This window comes from Pristiophorus japonicus, chromosome 5 (assembly GCF_044704955.1).
Source record: "Pristiophorus japonicus isolate sPriJap1 chromosome 5, sPriJap1.hap1, whole genome shotgun sequence".
Taxonomy (NCBI): Eukaryota; Metazoa; Chordata; class Chondrichthyes; family Pristiophoridae; genus Pristiophorus; species Pristiophorus japonicus.
In genome coordinates this window covers 243,645,310-243,663,244 of record NC_091981.1, presented here as the reverse complement: position 1 = coordinate 243,663,244, position 17,935 = coordinate 243,645,310, and the positions used below count along the sequence as shown (strand labels likewise).

The 17,935-nt window shown below is 45.1% G+C and overlaps 1 protein-coding gene across 5 annotated transcripts in view; it reads left to right on the top strand.

Annotated features, from left to right (window-relative positions):
* The window catches only part of odad2 (outer dynein arm docking complex subunit 2), a 671,461-nt gene that overhangs the window by 432,130 nt on the left and 221,396 nt on the right, over positions 1-17,935 (top strand). For all 5 annotated transcript variants that reach the window (XM_070881478.1, XM_070881480.1, XM_070881476.1 and 2 more), the window contains one exon: positions 6,556-6,670. In XM_070881478.1, coding sequence (XP_070737579.1) covers positions 6,556-6,670 — 115 coding nt within the window. The remainder of the gene's footprint in view (positions 1-6,555; positions 6,671-17,935) is intronic.

Here is a 17,935-nt window from a genome sequence, read left to right as displayed (position 1 = left end):
GTGCTGCTACAATTACTGTGAACAAACTAATGTTGTTTTCGAATCGTAAACAGGTCAGGCCTCACATGCCTGCAGCTGAACATCCGCAGATGTCTCAGAGTCCACCATCAAGGGTGATGAATGCTAGGCCATTAATACCTTGTTGGTGCTGCAGGGGTGGTCATTGTTTCCATTCATGTCGCTTCAAAGGATACGTTTGCAATGGCTGTGGAACAATGGGACATCTCCAACATATGTGCAGGCGAGCTGCAAACCCTGTTAATCCTGCAAACCACCATGTTGCAGAGGAGGACAGATCCACGGCGGATACGATGAACCAGAGCCTCAGATTGAGGAGGCTTAGGCATATTGGGTGTACACATTTACCACTAGATGTCCCCCGATAATGCTGAAGGTTGAATTAAATTAACTTCCAATGTCGATGGAGCTGGACATGGGCGCGAGCCAGTCCATTATGAGCAAAAAGACTTTCGATAAATTGTGGTGCAGTAAGGTCTCAAGGCCAGTCCTGACTCCCATTCGCACTAAACTGAGAACTTATACAAAGGAACTGATTCCTGTAATCGGCAGTGCTACCGTAAAGGTTTCCTACAATGGAGCGGTGCACAAGTTACCACTCTGGGTGGTACTGGACGATGGCCCCACGCTGCTCAGCAGGAGATGGCTGGGGAAGATAAACTAGAAGTGGAACGACGTGCCCGCGCTCTCACCCGTCGACGACACTTCGTGTGCCCAGGTCCTAAACAAGTTCTCTTCGCTGTTCGAACCAGGCATCGGGAAGTTCCAAGGAGAAAAAGTACATTTACACCTAATTCCAGGGGCGTGACCCATCCATCACAAGGCGAGAACAGTATCGAACATTATGAGAGAGAGGGTGGAGATCGAGCTGGACCGGCTGCAATGAGAGGGCATCATTGTGCCGATCGAATTCAACGAGTGGGCCAGTCCGATTGTTCCAGTCCTCAAGGGAGACGGCACCGTCAGAATCTGTGGTGATTACAAAGTAGCTATCGATTGTTTCTCCCTGCAGGATCAATACCCACTACCAAAGGCAGATGACCTATTTGTGATGCTGGCGGGAGGGAAGACATTCACGAAGCTGGATTTGACCTCGGCCTGCATGACGCAGGAGCTGGAGGAATCATCGAAGGGCCTCAACTGCATCAACATGCACAAAGTTCTCTTCATTTACAACAGATGCCCTTTTGGGTTTCGATCAGCCGCAGAGAAACATGGAAAGCTTACTGAAGTCAATCCCGTGCACCGTGGTCTTCCAGGACGACATCTTGGTTACAGGTGGGGACACCATTGAGCATCTGCAGAACCTGGAGGAGGTTTTTAGTCGGCTCAATCGTGTGGGGCTCAGGTTAAAGCGCTCGAAGTGAAGTTCCTGGGGAGAAGAATCGCGACGGATGGCATCAAGCCCACTGATTCGAAGATGGAGGCAATCGAGAACGCACTGCGGCCACAGAACGTGACGGAGCTGCAGTCGTTCCTAGGATTCCTGAACTACTTTGGTAACTTCTTACCGGGTCTCAGCACACTGTTAGAACCATTGCACGCCTTACTGCATAAAGGAGACGAATGGGTATGGGGTAAGAGCCAAGAAAATGCCTTTGTAAAAGCTAGAAAACTGTTACGCTCAAACAAATTGCTTGTGTTGTATGATCCATGTAAGCGTTTGGTACTAGCATGTGATGCGTCGTCATACGGTGTCGGGTGTGTATTGCAACAAGTTAATGAATCTGGGAAATTGCAACCGGTTGCTTATGCATCCAGAAGTCAGTCTCAGGCTGAGAGAGCCTCCAGCATGATTGAAAAAGAAGCGTTAGCGTGTGTTTATGGGGTAAAGTAAATGCATCAATATCTGTTTGGGCTCAAATTTGAATTGGAAACTGACCACAAGCCACTGATATCCCTCTTTTCGGAAAGCAAGGGGATAAATACGAATGCATTGGCCCACATCCAGAGAAGGGTGACAGATTTGGAAAAGGTGAGGTGCAACGAGACCTGAGTGTCATGGTACATCAGTCATTGAAGTTTGGGATGCAGGTACAGTAGGCGGTGAAGAAGGCAAATGGCATGTTGGCCTTCATAGCTAGAGGATTTGAGTATAGGAGCAGGGAGGTCTTACTCCAGTTGTACAGAGCCTTGATGAGGCCACACCTGGAATATTGGTCTCCTAATCTGAGGAAGGATGTTCTTGCTATTGAGGGAGTATAGCGAAGGTTCACCAGATTGATTCCCGGGATGGCAGGACTGACATATGAGGACAGACTGGATCAACTGGGCTTGTATCCCCTGGAGTTTAGATGAATGAGAGGGGATCTCATAGAAACATATAAAATTCTGACAGGATTGGACAGGTTAGAGGCAGGAAGAAGGTTCCCGTTGCTGGGGAGTTCCAGAACCAGGGGTCACAGTCTAAGAATAAGGGGTAAGCCATTTAGGGCCGAGATGAGGAGAAACTTCTTCACTCAGAGAATGGTTAACCTGTGGAATTCTCTGACGCAGAAAGTTGTTGAGGCTAGTTCGTTAGATATGTTCAAAAGGGAGTTAGATATGGCTCTTACGGCCAAAGGGGTCAAGGGGTATGGAGAGAAAGCAGGAAAGGGGTACTGAGGTTGAATGATTAGCCATGATCTTATTGAATGGCGGTGCAGGCACGAAAGGCCAAATGGCCTGCTCCTGCACCTAATTTCTATGTTTCTATGTTTCTAAGGCCACTCACGTCCACATCCAACTGCGCCATGTGCCACAGGCCAGACACAGAAAACTGCTCTCAGTAGGCTGCCATTGCCCACCACGGGGATGGAAATGGCAGAACCCACAGATTTAGTTATGGTAATGGAAGCATTCAAGAGGGAGCAATCACCTGTTACCGCCCGACAGATTGGAACCTGGACGAGAAGGACCCCTTACTGTCCTTAGTAAAAAAAACTATGTGCTTCATGGGAGCTGGTCCAGTGTCCCATTAGAAATGCAGGAAGAAATAAAGCCGTACCAGCGGCGGAAAGCTGAAATGTCTTTACAGGCAGACTGCCTTCTGTGGGGTAATCGGGTAGTGGTACCAAAAAAGGACAGGGACACTTTCATTTCACCCAGGCATTGTAATGATGAAAGCGATAGCCAGATCCCACGTGTGATGGCCCGGTATCGATGCGGACTTAGAGTCCTGCGTGCACAAAAATAACACATGTTCACAGTTAAGCAATGTACCCAGGGAGGTGCCACTAAGTTTATGGTCTTGGCCCTCCAAACCGTGGTCTCGGGTCCATGTTGACTATGCAGGCCCATTCTTGGGAAAAATGTTCCTAGTGGTTGTAGATGCGTACTCCAAATGGATTGAATGTGCGATAATGTCGGCAAGCACGTCCGCTGCCACCACTGAAAACCTGCGGGCCATGTTTGCCATGCACGGCCTGCCTGATGTCCTTGTGAGTGACGACAGGCCGTGTTTCATCAGTGCCGAGTTCAAAGAGTTCATGACCCGCAATGGGATCAAACATGTCACATCTGCCCCGTTCAAACCAGCATCCAGTGGTCAGGCAGAGAGAGCAGTGCAAACAAGCAAGCAGAGCTTGAAGAGGGTAACTGCAGACTCACCTATCCCGAGTCCTGCTTAGTTACCGCATGAGACCCCACTCGCTCACTGGGATTCCACCTACTGAACTGCTCATGAAAAGGGCACTTTAGACAAGGCTCTCATTAGTCCACCCTGATCGACACGAACAGGTAGAGAGCAGGCGGCTTCAACAAAGTACATATCATAGCGCAAATGTGTCGCGTGAAATTGAGATTAATGATCCTGTATTTGTGTTGAACTATCGACAAGGTCCCAAGTGGCTTCCCGGCACTGTCATGGCCAAAGAGGGGAGTTGGGTATTTCGGGTCAAATTTTCAAATGGACTCATCTACAGGAAACACTTGGACAAAACCAAACTCAGATTTACAGACTATCCAGAGCAACCCACATTAGACCCTACCTTTTTTGACCCCCCAGTGGCAACCGGCACAGCAGTTGACCACGAAGCAGAACCCATCACCCGCAGCAGCCCTGCAGTACTCACCACACCATCCAGCCCAGGAAGGCCAGCTGCCACAGCAGCCCAGCGAGGGCCCAACAAATGATTCACCAAAACCAGCATTTGCACCGAGACAATCAACCAGGAAAAGAAAGGCCCCAGATCGACTCACCTTGTAAATAGTTACACTATTGACTTGGCGGGGGGGGGGGGGGGGGGGGGGCGGAAATGAGTGTTGTTATATATGTAAATCTGTAAATACCTTGTTTAACCACCAGAGGGCTCATCCCCTGGAGTCCCAAGGGATCCCACAATCCCTTGGGAACACCTGTACCTAAGGAGGCCTCACAGGCTGGAGAGGCACTCTGGAGACCTGCAATAAATGACTACGGTCACATTTTACTTTGAGCTCACAGTATCTGATCAGACACTTTATTCATATACTACAACTTCTGTGGCACCATCCCCATAGGCTACCATTATAGCATGCACACAATGAAATGGAGCCTTTTTTGCTGCAGAAGACTGGTAGCAGATAACACAGTTCATCGTCCACTCAGACCTATGTAGACAGGTCAGACTTCATGAGAGGTACTCACAGTTATTGCCGAGTAGGTGTGTCCGAACCTGCAGGCATGGTTGGTGGCTTCTTAACAGGATTGCAGCCATATTAGGCTATGTTAGCTGTTGATCACCCTCTCATGCAGTGCTACTGAAAGCATGACATATTGTGATTGAATACTTTTTCTTCTTAAGCAGTCCCCCGGAGTCAAGGATGACTTGCTTCCACACTAATGAGTTCTAAGATGACTGATGAGACCAATGTGGGTTCTACAGTCTCTATCACAGGTGGGGCAGGTGGTGGTTGAAGGGACAGGTGGGTGGGGTGCTTGGTTTGTCGCACGCTCCTTCCGCTGTTTGTACTTGGCTTCCGTGCGCTCCCGACGAAGAGACTCGAAGTGTTCGGCACCTTCCCGAATGATTCTCTTCCACTTTGAGCGATCTTGGGTCAGGGATTCCCAAGAGTCGTGGGGATGTTACATTTTTTTCAAGGGGGCGTTAAAGGTGTCCTTGAAGCATTTTCTCTACCCACCTGGGACTCGCTTGCCGTGACTGAACTCGGAGTAGAGTGTTTGTTTCGGGAGTCTAGCATCGGGCATACGGGCAATATGGCCCGTCCATCATAGCTTTTCGAGCATGGTCAATGCTTCGATTCTGGGAATGTTGGCCTGAGAGGGAACACTGATGTTGGTATGGATTTGCTGGAATTTGCGGAGGCAATGTTGGTGGTACTTCTACTGTACGTAGTCCATGTCTTTGAAGAATATAGTAGGGCGGGTATTACTACTGCTCTGTAGACCATAAGCTTGGTGCTGGGTTTGAGATCCTGGTCTTCGAACACCCTTTTCCTCAGGTGACCGAAGGCTGCACTGACACATTGATGTCTGTCCTTGCTGTCGGTAGGCTCCTGAGGTATGCAAAGTGGTCCACATTGTCCAAGGTCTCATCATGGATCTTGATAATCAGGGGGCAGTGCTGTGCGGCAGGGGCAGGTTGGTAGAGAACCTTTCTCTTACGGATGCTTAATGTAAGGCCCAGACTCTCATTCTTATGAAGATGTCAACAATGGTTTGGAGTTCAGCCTCCAAGTGTGCACAAACGCAAGCGGTGTCTGCATACTGTAGTTCAATGACAGAGGTTGGAACAACCTTGTATCTGGACTGGAGACGATGAAGATTGAACAGTTTCCCGTTTGTCCTGTAAATTAACTCCACTCCAGCAGGGAGCTTGTTGAAGATGAAATGAAGCATTGCAGCGAGGAAGATTGTGTCATCGCACCAACACTCTTCTCAATCTTCAATCCACCTTGCGCCTCTAGGAGGAGCTCTAAAGCCACTGGGAGGAGATGATTGAGGAGGATTCTTATGATAATTTTCCCTGTGTCAGATAGCAGGGAAACTCCAAAGTAATTACCACAATTGGACTTGTCATATTTCTTGAAGATGGTCACGATAACTTCTGAGGAAGCAACCAATATTAGTTTGTTTGTTAGGCATTCACATATGTTAGTGGTGCAATCAAGTCTTATGTCCCAGCTTCTCTCGAGAATAGGAGACTTTGCGTGGACTAATCATTTACTAAAGTGCATCTCTGTCTGCAGATGCAGGTCTAGGGGGACAAAAGAAAAATGTGAGTTATTGTCACAAATGTTAATGGGAATGTAAATGCCAGCAGGAAAAAAAACAAAGAAAAAAATCTCCAGAACAGTCCAAAAATAGACTAAAAACTCTTATTTTTATTGAAGTGCCCATTAAATGAACTGCCACTTAACCTTTCAGTCTTTAGCAACCATGGATGCCAAGGGGTAAATTTTCATCTTCATCACTTGGGTGGGAATCTGACAGAGCTGATCATCCACCCATTATAGAACCTGCTTGATTTATAAGTTCTATTATATCTGCCAGATTACTGCCCGTACATGGCTAAAAATAAAGATTTATGGAAAAAACATTCTTATTTTTCCCAACAGGATAATTGAATCTCTAGATGGAGTTCGGTTGCTATGGTCTTTACTCAAAAAGCCTAATCCAGATATTCAAGCAAGTGCAGCTTGGGCGATCTGTCCTTGTATTGAAAATGCCAAGGTGAGTTTATTGCTGATCTTAATTTTTTTAATGACAGGAAATTGTCCATAAAAGTCTACTTGTTGTGCTGACAGTTAATACTACTATACAACAAAAAAACCTGGTAGAGGAAAATACATTAAGATTTCTTACTGGATTAATGGGCAGGACATTCAACTTCAGCTGGGGCATAAAACTAGCGATAGTGAATTCGCCACCTGTTGTACACCTAGCCTGCCAAAGTTGAAAGTTCTACCCAATGTGTTGCAAATCCAAGTTTTATTGAACAGTGCGCATTAATATGCATTATTTCCTCTTTTACGATTAAAGACTCTTTCATGTGCCTTATCTGCAGTAACATTCTGTTAGTAATTTTCAAAGTATAAATAGATATTGACCTTTAATATGTTGTAAAGCCTTAATTTACAGAATGGATAGTTCCAATAGTAAGAGTGTTATACTGGTAACAATTTTATTCAAAATCCCAACAATGTCTAATTCAGACTCACTTGCCCTCAGTGATTAAGGATCTCCAGTTCTTGCTGAATGGAAGGAACTGCCTTCAATGACGAAGCAAGACCAAAGGAGTAGTTCTGCCCCATAGATGCAGACCTTTCAGCCAATCACAACATTGACACCAGCCAAGGAGGTGGCTGTGACTCAGACCATTCCAATTCAAAACATTTTTCTACCGTGTCCATAGAATTAAATTCAGAGTAAATTACCTGGAATGAATTTGTAAATATCAAATCTGTCAAATTATCAAAAGATCCAAGTTTCCTGTTCTTTTGGTGCACAACTAGGGCTTAGCATTGAAATTAGCTGTTAATTTATTTTTCAAGACACAAACCTCATTGCTTTTATATTAATTATAATGAGGGAAAAATCAAATAATTAAGAATTATAGCATGCCTTTGCTTAATAAATAGAGGCAATGTTAAAGCAGAGTTGCTTGATTATACTTCGTTTATTTACACAGTTTTGGTATACTGTTGATATTATTCTGAAGGGTTTTAGTTTTGACAATTTTCTAGACTCATTTCTTTTAGGTATATTACAAGAAAAATCTTACCTTTTGTGCCCTTAAATTCCAAACTGAAAGAGTAAAAAGCATGTTAACTGAAGTATTTTAAAAGGCAGTGTCTTGTGCTTATAATTAGTTATTAAGATAAATTACAATTCTTGTGTAACCTACAAGATGTTGGTTCAAAATTTTAGAGGATAACTAAAAAAAATAGTAGTTTGTAGCACATAATGCATTGAGATTTGGACTTCTGTTTGTCGTAGTTTTCCCCCCAGACAGTTGCGTAACAGTGTAGACAAGCTGGCTACCATAAGAATTTTGTGAAAGGATTCTATTCTAAAAGAACATTCTTGTTTTTCCTATTGCTGCTCCAATCAAATATTTATGGACATTACCTCATTGGTGTACAAAAAAATTATACATGGTGTTTTATAGACAAATATTATGTAAGCTGCTAAATATGTAGAGGAAAGAGCCTTGTCATACCTGTATATCATCAGTTTACCATTAGCATTAATAGATATGATCCTAAATTGTATGCATATTTTTGCAAGCACTTATGTACTTTATCAACAATGGCAGGAAATTAAATGTTATATAATTATTAGCAATTTTATATAAGGATAGATATACTCCCTGATCTCCCGTATTGTACATAGTCAGGACCATCATTCTGAAGTGAAGCAGAGTTAAGGGCCAGGGATGAACTTCATTTTAAAGTCATAAACATCAATTTTAACTTTGAGTGGCTAATGGACAGGTGGCGGGAAGAGTGTGCCCGCTGCCTGCCCATTGTTGCCATTTTGAGGTCTGTTTACATGCCGTTGGAGTGCTGCAAGTGCCCCACTGCAGCTCTCCAGTTATGGGATTGCAAAACATCATCCAGCTCCTGCGCTGAGCTAGCTGACAGTCAGATGTGATCCCAGTTCGCAGAATGAGTCTTAGACGGGCCAACAGAATGCCAGAGTTTTTTTTTGTGACGCCAAGAATTGCACATCTACTCCTGACAGCACTGAGTGAGATGATCCCTTTATGACTTAGTGAGATGATTCCTTTATGACTTTCTAAGGGATCTGTGTAAAGATGGAATTTTATGTTTTATCGATTGCCTCCTGACAATCCAAATATACTACATTCCACTGGTTACCCTTTATCAACCCTGCGAGTTGCATCCTCAAAAATTAGATTTGTCAAACATGATTTCCCTTTCATAAAATTGTGTAGACGCTGCCTAATCATACTGTGATTTTCCAAGTGCCCTGTCATCATGTCCTTAATAACATATTCTAGCATTTTCCTGATGACTGACGTCAGACTGACCTATAGTTTCCTGTTTTCTCTCTGCCTTCTTTCTTGAATAGCGGGGTTACATTTGCTACCTTTCAATCTATGGGGACCTTTCTAGAAACTAGGGAATTCTGGAAGATCAAAACCAATGCAGCCATCTTTTTTAAAACCCTAGGGTGTAAGCATCAGGCCCAGGAGATTTATCAGCTTTTAGTCCCATTAATTTTTCTAGTACTTTTTCTTTATTAATATTCATTACTTTAGGTTCCTCATTCGACTCTTGGTTACCCACAATTGTTCTTTGTGACTTCTACTGTGAAGACAGAGACAAAATATTTGTTTAACATCTCTGCCATTTCCTTATTCTCCATTATAATTTCTCCTGTCTCTGCCTCTAAGGGATCCATGTTTATTTTGACTAATCTCTTACCTTTACATACTTGTTAAAGCTCAGGGCTAGAAATTCCACATTTAAGAATAAAACCATTTTTTGCCACTATTTGCAAATATAAGCCATTTTTTATGCTGAAATAACGCCAAAAAAAAAGGCCTAAGTTTCGCCAAAAGTTTTTAAAATTTTGGCGTAGTGTTAAAATACCACCGTTTTTAAGGGTGGAGATAATTTTTTTTGTGTTAAAAATAACGTCTGTTCTGCACATGTCCAGATGCTGGTGAATTGAGTGGGAGGTGGGAGGGGGTTTGGGGGTAGTCAAACTGGAGTTATTGGGATTTAGTGCCGGTCTGGAAACTGATCGGCAAACTTACATGCCTCAGGCTGTGAAACACAACAGTTACTTGCCTCAGGCTGAGAAACACAACAGCTACATGCCTCAATCGGTTTAAAAATGTAACCATACAGAAAACTTACTACACAGACCTGTTAATGACTCTACTGGACACTTATTTCCAATTAGTGTCCAGTAGATCCTGGAGATCCTTCAAAAAAGTCGGCGCGCCAGACGGCAGGGTCGCTCCCTCGGCCGGACACATCAGCTCGACGCTCGACTCCCACCTCCCCTCAGGCAAGTACCTCTCCTCCCCAGTCTCGGTGCACGGGCACTCGGGTAAGGGTCAGAACGCCAGCCGACAGGATTGCACCCTAGGCCGGACACATCAGCTCATCGCTCAGCTCCCACCTCCCCCCGGGCAAGTCCCTCTCGACTCACTCTTATCACATCCGCTGTCACCACTGTGAAATTCTTCTTAATCTTCACCTTTGGAATTGAAGTCGTCAGGCAGCTTAAGAATGGGATTGGGGCAATCCCATCCCAGGCTTGTTATTACCGGTGTAGTACAATGTGTCCAGGACTGCAATGAGGACAGTTTGCACATAGCAGAGTTGGGCTTTTACAAGTCGCCCAACTTTTATCATCAAACTGCAACTGTCAGTTATAATGCACAGGATTGCCATTCAACAGTGAGAGTTCGTACAATTTGAGCTTCAGTTCCAGTAGCAGGTTCCAGTAGCAGGAGTGCAAACATTTTTGTCTAACATGGAATTGCAAACTCAAATCAAATCAAATCAAATATCCTAAACTTTGCCCCATTCCATGGACGTTTATGTTCATATAGTATCTGTTCTGCCTTGAAGATCATTTACTTAATGTCCGGTTGAACTTGACAGATTGGGGACTAGATTAATTTAACCTCTGTGATTGCTGATCCATTCAGGCAAATGTTTGCGTAGGATGAGAACATCCAAATATTACCACTTCACCTCACAAGATGTGAAAACTGTTTTGCTCCCAATGGGCTCAAGTGCGGCCTGATTGCTCCTATTTTTTTGGAGCAACAAGTTTAGAATGGAGCATCTTAGAAATTGCAATTCTCGGCATTTAATTTGCTCCAATTCTAGTGAGTTAGAATAGTTTCATTTTAGAACAGATTCTTTTCAAAAGGGGGCATGTCCAGCCACTTATATCTGTTTTGCAAGTTTAGGCAGCGAAAACTCACTCCAAACTAACTTAGAATGGAGTAAGTGTAGATTTTTGTATGCTCAGAAAAACCTCGCCTACACAAATCAGGCGTAGGGAATGAGAGATTGGGGGGGAGGAGGGGGGAGGGAAGTTTACAAACATTAAATACTTCACTTTTATAAATAAAGAGCCATCATCAATAATAAATGATAAATCAATAAATCAATAAATCAATCCAAAAAAATTAAAAATTAAATTAAAAAAATAATAAAAATCAATCAATAAATAAAAAATTAAGTTTCTACTCACCTGTTGCAGCACCGGGAGCCCTCCAACAGCGTGCTTGGGACGGGGCACCCCCAGTGTCTTTCTCTCTCTCTGTCTCTGTCAGTGTCTCTCTGTGTTTCTGACAGCGAGGGGTGGGGGGAGAGAAGGGGAAGGGGGGAGGAGGGGGTGGAGGGCGAGGGAGTGGGGATAGGAGGGGGAAGGGAGGGGGAGGGGGAGAGGAGAGGAGGGGAGGGGGAGAGGAGGGGGAGGGAGGGAGGGGCAGAAGAGGGAAGAGGGAGGGGGAGGAAGGGGAAGGGCTGAACGCGAGGGGGGGGGAGCTAGGAGGGAGGGAGGGAGGCTGAATGCGGGAGGGAGGCTGAACGGGAGGGAAGGGGGAGGCTGAACGGGAGGGAAGGGGGAGGCTGAACGGGAGGGAGGAGGGGAGGATGAACGGGAGGGAGGAAGGGGGCGGCAGCTGAACAGGAGGGAAGCCCGAGTCCCGATCTTCAATGCCCGGGAGCCCATTCGGCTAGGGCTAGGGGCGGCGTTCTTCGGGCCCTTCCCACGTAGCCTACACAGATTCGGGCTGCAAGGAGCTACTGCACATGCGCGCACACTCTAGTGTGCATGTGCAGAGGTCCCGGCACTGCTTTCAGCGCCGGGACCTGGTTCCGCCCCCGACCCCTTGTGCTGTGCCACGCCGAGGCTGAAGATGTCCTGAGGAGCTCGCAGAATCACAAGGTAAGTTTTTGGCGCCCGTTTTATTCCAGAAAGTCGATGCACCTTATGGAGGTGCGCCGTTTTTACAAAGGGCGATAACTTGGGCCCATAGTGTTTATTGACTTCAAAGAAATGACTATAATGTGAAGAAATCCCAGAGAATAAATAATTGCCCTGGTTGTAATGGTTTTAGTTCTGATTGTAAATCTGAACTCCACGATTTGTAAACTCCTGTTATCAATGCAAGTCCGTTGCCTCGCGAGCGTTTGTCATTTAGAACCATTCGTGACCATGCAAGCTGCTGGTCAGAGCACGCTTTCCATTCAGAGTATGAGCTGAAGACTCTGCAAGACCTCAAGCATTGCACCTTTTTTGTGTGATGCCTTCATATCAAGACTGCCCCAAGGAAATACCAATACAGGCACTGCAGCTTGTACAAGTGTTCAATCTCATGGGAGTTTGTTCAATACATTTCTGCAGAAGCTCCGTTTCCCAAGATGGCGGCGTTACCTCCAATTTCGATTGGACTCGACCAGGTAAGTCGAGCTTTTTCAAATTGGTATTTATCACTGTCCTTAAAAATGTCCTTATTGGGGCAACTCTCAAAAACGGCGTTATCGTTGGTTTTGACGCCGAATTAAGTCACAAAAACGGTTCTCAAAAAAATCGGCTCTTAGTTTTAAAGGACGGCGTTACACCACTGGCAAAACTAGCAAAGTGGCCTTAAATTTATTTATCTCCAAAAAAAAAGTTTTAGCTCCAAAAAATTGAGCTCAATCGATTCTTACGGTGGCAAATTTCTAGCCCTTACAATCTGTTTTTATATTTCTTGATAGTTTACTCTCATTCTTAGATGGTATGAGACGTGAATTGGCTAGAATAGACTGGCGAATTATACTTAAAGGGTTGACAGTGGATAGGCAATGGCAAACATTTAAAGATCACATGGATGTACTTCAACAATTGTATATCCCTGTCTGGAGTAAAAATAAAATGGGGAAGGTGACTCAACCGTGGCTAACAAGGGAAATCAAGGATAGTGCTAGATCCAAGGAAGAGGCAGATAAATTGGCCGGAAAAAGCAGCAAACCTGAGGACTGGGAGAAATTTAGAATTCAGCAGAGGCGGACAAAGGGAAAAATAGAGTATGAGAGGAAGCTTGCTGGGAACATAAAAACTGACTGCAAAAGCTTCTATAGATATGTAAAGAGAAAAAGATTAGTGAAGGCAAACGTAGGTCCCTTGCAGTCAGATTCAGGTGAATTTATAATGGGGAACAAAGAAATGGCAGACCAGTTGAACAAATACTTTGGTTCTTCATGAGGGAAGACAAAAATAACCTTCCGGAAATACTAGGGGACCGAGGGTCTAGTGAGAAGGAGGAACTGAAGGAAATCCTTATTAGTCAGGAAATTGCATTTGGGAAATTGAAGACCGATAAATCCCCCGGGCCTGATAGTCTGCATCCCAGAGTACTTAAGGAAGTGGCCCTAGAAATAATGGCTGCATTGGTAATCATTTTCCAACAGTCTATCAACTCTGGATCAGTTCCTATGGACTGGAAGGTAGCTAATATAACCCCACTTTTTAAAAAAGGAGGGAGAGAGAAAACGGGTAATTATAGACCGGTTAGCCTGACATCAGTAGTGGGGAAAATGTTTGAATCAATTATTAAAGATGAAATAGCAGCGCATTTGGAAAGCAGTGACAGGATCGGTCCAAGTTAGCATGGATTTATGAAAGGGAAATCATGCTTGACAAATCTTCGAGAAATTTTTGAGGATGTAACGAGTAGAGTGGGCAAGGGAGAACCAGTGAATGTGGTGTATATGGACTTTCAAAAGGCTTTTGACAAGGTCCCACACAAGAGATTGGTGTGCAAAATTAAAGCACATGGTATTGGGGTTAATGTACTGACGTGGATAGAGAACTGGTTGGCAGAGAGGAAGCAGAGAGTCGGGATAAACGCGTCCTTTTCAGAATGGCAGGCAGTGACTAGTGGGGTGCCGCAGGGCTCAGTGCTGGAACCCCAGTTATTTACAATATACATTAATGATTTCGATGAAGGAATTGAGTGTAATATCTCCAAGTTTGCAGATGACACTAAGTTGGGTGGTGGTGTGAGCTGTGAGGAGGATGCTAAGAGGCTGCAGGGTGACTTGGACAGGTTAGGTGAGTGGGCAAATGCATGGCAGATGCAGTATAATGTGAATAAATGTGAGGTTATCCACTTTGGTGGCAAAAACATGAAGGCAGAATATTATCTGAATGGTGGCAGATTAGGAAAAGGCGAGCTGCAATGAGACCTGGGTGTCATGGTACATCAATCATTGAAAGTTGGCATGCAGGTACAGCAGGCGTTGAAGAAGGCAAATGGTATGTTGGCCTTCATAGCTAGGGATTTGAGTATAGGAGCAGGGAGGTCTTACTGCAGTTGTACAGGGCCTTGGTGAGGCCTCACCTGGAATATTGTGTTCAGTTTTGGTCTCCTAATCTGAGGAAGGACGTTCTTGCTATTGAGGGAGTGCAGCGAAGGTTCACCAGACTGATTCCCAGGATGGCAGGACTGACATATGGGGAGAGACTGGAGAGACTGGATCGACTGGGCCTGTATTCACTGGAGTTTAGAAGGATGAGAGGGGATCACATTGAAACATATAAAATTCTGACGGGACTGGACAGGTTAGATGCTGGAAGAATGTTCCCGATGTTGGGGAAGTCCAGAACCAGGGGACACAGTCTAAGGATAAAGGGTAAGCCATTTAGGACTGAGATGAGGAGAAATTTCTTCACTCAGAGAGTTGTTAACCTGTGAAATTCCCTACCGCAGAGAGTTGTTGATGCCAATTCATTGGATATATTCAAGAGGGAGTTAGATGTAGCCCTTACGGCTAAAGGGATCAAGGTGTATGGAGAAATAGCAGGAAAAAGGTACTGAGGTGAATGATCAGCGATGATCTTATTGAATGGTGGTGCATGTTCGAGGGGCCGAATGTCCTACTTCTGCACCTATTTTCTATGTTTCTATGTTTCTACTTTCTCCCTCTTTATCAATTTCTTGGTCATCCTTTGCTGATTTTTAAAACTCTCCCAATCGTCAAGCATATGACTCTTTTTGGCAACATTGCAAGCTTCTACCTTTAATCTAATACTATCCTTAACTTCTCTACTTAGCCATTGCTGTAACACTTTTTCAATTAAGTTTTCATTCTTCTAGGGAATGTATATTCATTGAAAATTACAAATTATTTCTTTAAATGTTTGCCATTGCTTATGCACAATCATATGTTTTAACCTAATTTCATGAAGTACCTCAGCCAATTCGCCGCTCATGCCTCCGCAATTGGCTTTGTTTAAATTTAAGACCCTAGTTTCGGACTTAACCACATTGCTCTCAAATTTAATATGAAATTCTATTATATTTGGATCACTCTTTCCCAGATGATCCTTTACTATCATATTACGAATTAACCCTGTGTCATTACAGAATATTAGATCTAAAATAGCCAGTTTCCGAGTTGGTTTCTAAGCTTGGGGCTCATGGGATTGGGGTAATACATTAGCATGGATTGAGGATTGGTTAATGGACAGAAAACCGAGAGTAGGAATAAACGGATCATTTTCAGGATGGCAGGATGTAACTAGTGAAGTGCCGCAATGATCAGTGCTTAGGCCGCAGCTATTTATAATCTATATCAATGACTTGGATCAGGGGACCAAGTATAATATATCCAAGTTTGCTGATGATACAAAAGCTAAGTGGGAAAGTAAGTTGTGAGGAGGACACAAAGGCTGCAAAGGGAGTGTGCAAGAAAGTGGCAGATGGAGTATAATGTGGGGAAGTGTGAAATGTATCCACTTTGGTAGGAAGAATGGAAAAGCAGAATATTTTTAAAAGGCGAGTGACTTGTAAATGTTGGTACTCAGAGGGATTTTGGGGTCCTTGTACACTAATCACAGAAAGTTAATATGCAGGTACAACAAGCAATTAGGAAGGCAAATATTGTTAACCTTTATTGCGTGGGGTTGTAGTATAAGAATAAGGAAGTCTTGCTGCAATTATGTAGGGCTTTGGTGGAACCACATCTGGAGTACTGTGTACAGTTCTGGGGCCGAAATTGCCACCCGCCAGAAATGCGGTGCATTTAACGTATTTGAGCTGCATTCACCACCGCGGTGGATGTGATGGCCTCTTGCGCGAAATTCCTCACTTTGGCTTTTTATTTCGAGCGGCCTGGAAGTCAGTCATAATGGAGGCAGAAGTGCGGCAGAAGGCGGAAGTTCGCACACTAGAGAGGCGCAAGTTGGGGGCCGCCGCTGTCAGTCATCAGCGTAGCGCTGAGGGGAGAAGGGAAAGCCGCTGCAAGCTCTGCGATTCTTTTAGTTAGGTCCACTGGGCCACCAGGAAGGGTTTCGGCCGGGCCAGTGGCCTGGCACCCAAGAGGGGGTGCCAGGCTGCCTGTTGCTGGTCCGGCCAAGCCCAGGCCATAATTGTCGGGCCAACCTGGCAGTCGGCCGACAAAAAAAAATAAGATGATGACCGCGGCAGTGCACCCTCCCCTTTAATGGTGGCCACACTGCCATTTTGAACACGCTGCAAGTGCAGTGCACCGACAGAAAAAGCTGTTGTGGCACCGAGGGATGGCAGCAACATTTTCTCAGCGGAATTTCACGTTCGAGGGGGGAACATCGGCGGTGCTCTGATGACGCACTTAGGATGGATCGGCAGCAGTGAAGTAGAAGTGGTGGGAGCGGGTCACTGACAGGATACCACAGGAGGGCAATTTTCAAAATGGGGGCCATTCCATGAAAAATCGGCGGCCATTCCACTCTGCAGTGTGACCGCTGATTTCCGGCAGCATCAGGCTTAAGGAAAGGAGCAATTTTGGCCCCTTAATCTCCTAACATAAGTGCTGTGTATGCATGCTTGTTTACTGTGTGATGTCTGCAACACTGTTATGCAACACTGAATGTACCCTTACACGGTACACACCTTGCCTGTACACTAGAGGGTGCTGCTAGAGACCTAAGGGTTACCTGCACACTGCAGGTAACCCAGTATAAAAAGGAACGCACAGCTTGTTGTCGGCACTCAGGAGCTGCAAATAAAGGGTTGCAGGTCTGCACAGTTTAAGTATCATACCCTGCCTCGTGGAGTCATTAATAAAGGTGCCTACATACACTACAACTGCCGACGGGAATACGAGGTCACGAACCACACGCTCAGCATGTCGACTCTCAGCAACTTTCAGCAATTTACCGATTGGGAAGATTGGGACGCTTTTGTAGAAAGATTGGAACACTTAAGGAGACTGGCTGCACCGTGCGACTTTGCTGACCACCTAAATGAAGCACTAAGGGACTCTAAACTGACGAGAGCAGTGCACCACATTGATACTTCTAAGGGCAGAAATGCTGCCCCGAGTCCCACAACCCTGAGTCCGCCACATGGGGCAAACCGGCTAGCCCCGTGCTGGCACTGTGGAGGAAACCACAGGGCCCATCAGTGCCGCTACAAAGACTATGCATGCAAAGAGAAAGGGCACCTTCAAAGGATGTGCAGCAAAAGCTTTACTCACCGCGTCTCTGATGAGTTGGCTGATCACGGGGCTCCGAAACAGAGGAAGGTAAAGTTGCTCAACCCCTGGAAGAAGAGTATGGAACTCACACCTGCTCCACCGAAAGTTCTCCGTGGGCGATGAAAGCAGATGTCGACGGTGATATATCCTTACTATATAGTATAAATGCACACGAGGCCCATACTTGAGAGAAGATCACTCTGTGACCAGTTACCTTTATTACCAAGACCTCAAGTGATGAAGGTGGTGGAGCTTCCCCTTTTACACCTGAAAGTCCAGGTTAGGAGTGTCTCCCACAAGTTCACCCCCTTGTGGTCAATGTTCTCAAGGTGTACAACTTAGGTCAGCTTATACATGGGTTACAATGATAGTTGAATACATGACATCAGCTCCCCCACCGAAGTCTTATTGGGATCACAGGTTAAGTCTCTCTGGTGGTTTATGCTCCCTTGTAGAGCGCCTGAGTTGGGGTTCTGGTTGTTGGGCGCTGGCC